Source organism: Elephantulus edwardii, unplaced genomic scaffold (assembly GCF_000299155.1).
Source record: "Elephantulus edwardii isolate Elephantulus edwardi_28Jun2011 unplaced genomic scaffold, EleEdw1.0 scaffold00020, whole genome shotgun sequence".
In the NCBI taxonomy this organism is placed as follows: domain Eukaryota; kingdom Metazoa; phylum Chordata; class Mammalia; order Macroscelidea; family Macroscelididae; genus Elephantulus; species Elephantulus edwardii.
This window is the reverse complement of record NW_006399770.1, coordinates 9,379,062-9,386,323: the sequence shown is the minus strand read 5'-3', so window position 1 is coordinate 9,386,323 and position 7,262 is coordinate 9,379,062. Positions and strand designations below refer to the sequence as shown.

The 7,262-nt window shown below is 34.5% G+C and overlaps 1 protein-coding gene across 1 annotated transcript in view; it reads left to right on the top strand.

The window, feature by feature from the left end:
- Nucleotides 1-7,262, top strand: part of DPYD (dihydropyrimidine dehydrogenase) — a 1,462,963-nt gene that overhangs the window by 576,792 nt on the left and 878,909 nt on the right. The window contains exons 9-10 of the mRNA XM_006882430.1: nt 352-459; nt 2,727-2,896. Coding sequence (XP_006882492.1) covers nt 352-459; nt 2,727-2,896 — 278 coding nt within the window. The remainder of the gene's footprint in view (nt 1-351; nt 460-2,726; nt 2,897-7,262) is intronic.

Below are 7,262 nucleotides of genomic sequence, written 5' to 3'. Positions count from 1 at the left end.
ATGTTCATTGAAATGAAAAATAAATAAATTAAAATATAAAAAAAGGAAAAGAATACTTGGTTTTTGTAGTAGTAGTGCATATACACATAATTTGTATTTTTGCCTGTTTTGTGTGTGTATAGATGCATCTCTGTATGCGCACATGTGTGTAAGTACATGTACTTTTAAAAGTGCTTGGTTTACATTAAATGGATGCTTTGTGGCAGTGGTTTATTTCCTATTAATTTGCCTACATTTTTTTTTCCTCACTGAACTTTATTTTAATGTGTTTAGTACTACAGTTTGTTTTAATATCTAGTATGTTTAATTCTTCTTCATCCTAATGATATTTTTAAACAATTTATTTCTTAGGTTTACCAGAGCCAAATAAAGACCACATCTTCCAAGGCCTGACACAAAGCCAGGGATTTTACACATCCAAAGACTTTTTGCCACTTGTTGCCAAAAGCAGTAAACCAGGTATAACACATTGTCTTTTATTCTTAATGCTACATATGTTATTGCATATATTATATACTATATTTGATACAAGCTCAGATGGATATTGTTCAGATCTCACATTGAGTTCTTGAATAGCATGTAATTTAAAAAAGTCCTAATATAACATTTTTCTGAAGCATCTATTTTCCCATTATTTCAAACTAACTTTATCATAAGTGTTTCTCACTCCTGTAGGTAAGCATAAACTGTGTCATTAAAAATTACTTCAATGTAACAAAAATACAATACATCTCCTCATCTTCTGACTGCTGTTACCACTGGCCTGAAATACTTCCGTTTGGGAAGTGCTTTTTTCTTCCTCCTTTTAGTTTATAAAATATAGGTAACATAACACTTGCCATTTCAATGTATTTTATATATTATGAAGCCTTTATTAACATTTGTTACCATCCTGATAAATAGAAACTTGAAAGCTAAACAAAGGTAAGTTTTTCCTTTACCTCTTGCCCGTGGAAACCACTATTAAACTGTGATCTATACATTTGCCCAAGTAAAACCATATCCGTAAAATAATACAACCTTTTTGGGGTGTGTGTGATTGATTTAGTTCACTCAGAATAATATGGTCTAGGTTCATCCATGTACCACAATTTGTAAAACTAAGACCACATATATTTTTCGGTATCAATGAAGACAGAAAGCATAAAGAACTCTAACTAAACTGTAATTTCATGAATTCAAAGTCAACATCTTGATATAAAGTCTAAGTCATATCAATTCATGTACCATATGAAGAACAACCTTACATTACGCCTGAATCTTGCTGTGGGATGATTAGTACCATCTTAGTGATGAATAAACTGTAATATTTCCTTAAATACAATTATTAAAGTCCTTAAAACATTATTCTTTTAAAAATTTGAGTTCGAGATACTTCAGTTTCTAATTACATGTAAATAAATGTGCCTGCATTTCCCCTAAATAAGAATACATGAAGATAAGAAGAATATGAAGATATGAAACATATTACATACTTTAGGATTACAGCAATAATTGTATAATTCTCTGTAAAGCTTTTCTATGCAAAATTGTTACATTTATGTAAAAGGTCTGTTATATGTTGTTGTTGTAGTTGTTGTTGTTAAGTGCTGTCAAGTTGTAGACAACTCCTAGAGACCCTATGAACAAAAGTCCTCAACACTTGTGGGGCTTTCATCCTTTCTCCAGCTTCATGGAGTTTCTGGAGGCAAGCTATGGAAGTGGATGCCACTCCTACTTCCAAGCTTATTTTAACCGGGGAATTCTACCAAACACTGTCCACCATGGGTAACCATTATCACATTCGACACATCAGTGTCACAGTATTCAGCTTCATAGCAACCACAAGTTACCTCTGTCCCACAAGTGGATGCATGAGAGCTATATGACCTAGAACACATTTATGTTAGAGGATTGTTATGTACATTTCAAAATTATGCTAATTTATTTTATCAGTATTTTTATTAAATCTGATTATAAAGCATTATATAATGTATAGAGTGCAGCATTTTAATTTTTAATAAGATTCATCACATGAATATTAAATATCTATATAGATGGCCTTCAGAAATGATACAATCAAAGTAGTATTTCTTTTATGGCATGATTTTACAAACGAAACAAAACAAAAAAACAGTAACATAGAGATGGTTTGTTTTAACTCTCATATAAAATAGTTCTCAGAAATTTTTCAGTTATAATCAATTCTATTCTTTAGTTATTCTCAGTTAATTATTCAATATTTACATTTAAGTTTACTATGCTATATATAATTGAACTAGATATGGGGAAAACTTATTAGATGGTATTTAAATGAAGTATTGAATGAATTCCTGTATATCATTAACCCAGATGATAAGGATCATTTTTTCCATCTGACAAACAGAAATTTAATGATGCTAAGTTAAAAATAGACCTCACAACATTAACAGAGAGAGCTTTAATTGATTGATTCTCACTTGTTATGACCTGAAGTCTTCAGAATGTGTTGTAGTGATTCTTCCAGAGGAGGGGGAAAAAAGAGGCAGTACTGCTAAAAGTACTGACTATGAAATTACATATATGAGCATATTTTTAAAATGGGAATAAAACTGTCTTTCAATGAAGCAGAATAATTTGATAGTGACACTCCATCCTGGAAAAGTGCAAGATGCAATTTTACACTGCTTTGAGTACAAGTATCTTTTGAGCTGTCATGCAGAAATGGTTTCTCTACTTGAAAATGGGGTTTTCCTTTCATCATTCAGGAATGTGCGCCTGTCACTCTCCATTGCCATCGATACGGGGAGCCGTGATTGTACTTGGAGCTGGAGACACTGCTTTTGACTGTGCAACATCCGCTTTACGTTGTGGAGCCCGCCGTGTGTTCATCGTCTTCAGAAAAGGCTTTGTTAATATAAGAGCTGTCCCAGAGGAGGTAAAATGGAACGGTAGAAAAATATGGAGTTGTAGTGCGGCAGAATTTACGAGATGAAACTGTTAATATATGGCCCCTGGTTTATATCATTAGAATGTGAACAGACACATACACGTAAAAATACTATTTTGGATAAAAAAAGAAATTTATCTTTGTCACTACAGAAGTGCTTCTTGTTGTTAACATTGATTTTTGAGATATATTCTATTCGAGTAGTAACATTGTAATGAACTAAGTTCCTAAATTTGAACATAGACACCTTTCTCAAAATGTATTAAGAATAGGGATAGTAGTAGTTGGAAACATTGCAGATGTTTGTGTAAATGAGAACTGCCTTAAGTAGAGTCTATATTGGTGACACTTCATCAATTTATCTTCTATTGAAAATCAAACAAAAAGAGATTGCTTTTTATTTTTTAAAGGGCTCCAATTTAAGTGCTGTTTAGAATTAATAATTAGTAGACTGAAAAATGACACAGATTTACGATCATTTTAGTCTTTTAAGTGACCTTTGACTAGTTGTGTGTATGGCATCAGTTACTATCCGTCTATAAACGACTCCTTATATTGTAATACTATTAAAGTAGGAAAAGGCCTTACATTGAATATTGGGAAAGCAAGGAATAAATGTATTTATAGAAAGACAAATTACTCATTTTCTCTAAACAAGTAACCTGAATTTGATTATGCTTTAGAATGCCTGATCATATTTGGAGTCTCTTTAGTAGGTAGGAATTATAACTCTGTAGTTAACTGGTAATTTGTGCATTAATATTAACTACATTATAGATTAGTGTTTATAACAGCCATCAGAATCGTAACTGGTTCATGAATAGTTTTCAAAATATTGGCTTCATTCGCTGATATTTTCTTAATATAGTCTACTTTCTTACTTTTTTCTCCAATTTATATACTCCTAGGAATTATTTTTTTTTCTGGAGAATTGTCTAAGACAACAGTTCTTGCACATAAAGAAGAAATGATGTGAAATTTAGTAACTTCTGTATGATAGTTGCCTCAGTTAAGAGGACTGCACTTATATTTTGCTCATCTTTATATCTTCTGACATACCACTTGGTCAGGCAAATACGTGTTCGACAAATATGATCTAAATTAAATATTTTAAATCTTAATCTCCAATAGCTAAGAAATTTTCATTATAAATCTCTAATCCTTGATGTTAGGAAAGGGAAGAAAACCGTAACTGGCAATGTTAATCTATTTCATAGATTCCAGAAGACAATATAGGAAAACAAAGTGAAGTATTACAATGATATATGCAAGGTGCTGGAGTCAGAAAATCAAAAGGGCCGAACTTGCTCAGCATTTCTTAAGCTGAAGGAACTGAAGAACAAATTCAAACCTCGATTTGCAACACTTAACAGTGCTTTGGGCAGAATATTAAATGATCCCGGAAGCATTAAAAGAAGATGGAAAGAGTATAAAGAGTCATTGTACTAAAAGGAATTGGTGGACAAAGAAGAATTTCATGAAACAAGGTATTAGGAAGATCCTGTGGTGATGAAGGAAGACATTCAAACTGCACTAAAAGAATTGGAGAAAAAAAAAACAAACACAAAAACTAAAACAAAAAAACAAAGCAAGGCCCCAAGAATTGATGGCATACTGATTTACATATTTTAGCAAAGAGATACGACCCTGGATGTGCTCATCAAGTTGCACCAAGGAATCTGGAGGGCAACCACCTTGGCACCAGCAGCCAGGAAATTAAAAGATGTATTACATTGGAAAAATGCTGTCAGAGACCTCACCTAAGTACTGAAGAGCAACAATGTCAGTCTGAAGACTAAAGTGTGCCTGATACAGGCCATGGTCTTTGCAATTACTTGCTATGCATCAGAGAGCTGGGCAATGACTAGGGAAGATAGAAGGAGAGTTGCTACCTTTGAGCTGTGGTGCTGGCGAAATTATTGAATATACCATGGACTGCTAAGAAAATGAACAGGTTCATCCTGAAGAGGGCTAAGCCGAGTTGCTTCTTGGAGGCAAGGATTCTGGGACTTCGTCTGACATGATTTGGACACGTTGCAAGGAAGGGCCAGTCCTTGGAGAGGGATGTCATGCTTGGGAGGGTGGAGGGACTGTGCAAGAGAGGAAGACCCTTGATGAGATGGATCGATTCAGAGACTGGGGAAATGGGGGTAGGTTTGTCAGAAACAATAAGACTGGCCCAGGAGAGAGCAGAGTTTAGGGCTGTTGTACATAGAGTAGCTATGAGTCACAAGCTTCTAGATGTCACATAACAATAACAACAACAACAACAAGAACATTATAATCACAGTCCTTTAGCATTATTAGGGGCAACTAGAAATGTTCGGTGTCTTCAGTCTTAGGAAGAACATACATATGTGTTCACATACACATAGATACACACACTGAGATCAGATAGTTAAAAAGACCAGGGAGAGATGCTCATATATGTATTTATTTAATCAATGTTTAAAGCATCAGGTATGTTGATGTTAGACAATTTTAATAGTGAACAAATCGTATGTAAACACCTGCCATCACAGAGGCTGTATATAATGAGGGAAAACACCCAAGAATCAAACGTGTATTATCATCAAATAAGTAGTATTTTAAAGAGTATTTTTGTTTTCAAGTGCTGTTAAGTATGACTCATAGTGACCTTATGAACAAGAGCCTAAACTTTGACCTGTCCTCTGCTGTCCTCATCATGTCCTTCACTCTTGAACTCACTGCAAGCACTCTGTCTGACCATCTCAGGGAGGGTCGTCCTCTCTTCCACCTTTGCAGGCATGATATCCCTTTCTGAGGAACTACTTTTCCTAGCAACATGCACAAAGTATGAGAAATGTACTTGGCCATCTTTATCTCAAATGAGTTCTCTGGCAGAACTTTTTCCAAGGCATAGCTACTTATTCTTTTGGTAATCTATGAGATATTCAGCACTGTTCTCCAATATCATTCAATCTCGAAGGCATCAATTCTTCTGTAACTTTTATTCATTGTCTAGCTCTCAGATTCATAGCAAGTGATGGAAAAGATTATGGCTTGAATCATACACACTGTAGTCTTCAGAAAACATCACTGCTCTTCAGTATTTTGTAGAGGTTCCTTACAGCTGACTTGTGCAATACAATATGTCTCCTGATCTCCTAAATGGTAGCAAGGGTGTTGATTGTTGATCTGAGCAAAATGAAATGATTAATAACTTCAATCCTTTCTCCATCTATTGTTACACTGCCTATTGGTCAGTAAAAAGTTCTGAACAACTCTAGTATTATGGGTTGGGGTTTGTGTTGTTTTGTTTTTTTTTAAATTTTGTTTTATTGTGGGCTTTTTCCTTATTTATTTGGTTTTTTAATTTTTTTATTATTATACTAGTTTAGTTACAAAATTCTAATACGTTGTTTTCCAGAAGAGATTCTTCTAATTTCCCTCACTCCACACCCATCAAATTATATGACCCCATGATTAATACACACACACACACACACACACACACACATATCCTCATCCCTCTGCTTCCATCAATCACCCCCCTGATTCTTATAATCATTCTACAATAATGGTTTTATTTAAAAAATTAATTAATTAATGAAAAACCAAAACCACAAACAAACTAACACCATAATACTAGAGATAGGACCTTATAGATACGTTATTGTTGTTGTTAGGTGATATTAAGTCAAGTAAGATGCATAGCGACCCTATGAGGGGCTGGCCTGAACCATACCCTGTGCCAGCTTCATCATCTCTGATACACTGAGGCTATTGCTTAAGTCACTGTGTGAATTCATCTAATTGAGAGACTTCCTCTCCTTTGCTGACCCTCCATCTTTCCAAGCATGATTTCTCTGTCCAAAAATAGCCTTGCTCTAGCTACATGTCCAAAGTATGAAAGACAAAGCTTGACCATCTTTGCTTCCAAGGACCACTCTGGCTGCACTTTCCTGAAGACATATCTGTTTGTTCTTTTGGAAATCCATGGAATATTCAGTACCCTTCCCTAACACCACAACTCAAGGTATGAATTCTTATCCTGACATTCTAATTCATTGTTATTTGTTGCATAACAGGCAATTGAGAACACTGGGGTCTAAATCAGGAGTACGTTAGTATCCACAGTGACATCACTGCTCTTTAGCATTTAGGCAATGGTGGTCTTGCCCACTGCAATATACCTTCTGATTTCTTGACTACTAGTATCAAGTGTGTTGATTATTGATCCAAAAGACATGGGAATAGAGTGTTTTATTTAGAGAAATAAAAATATTCTTAACACTTGGCCAACTGACTGGAAGAGATCTATATTTGTTCCTATCCCAAAGAAAGGTGACCCAACAGAATGTGGAAACTACAAAACAGTCTTACTGATTTC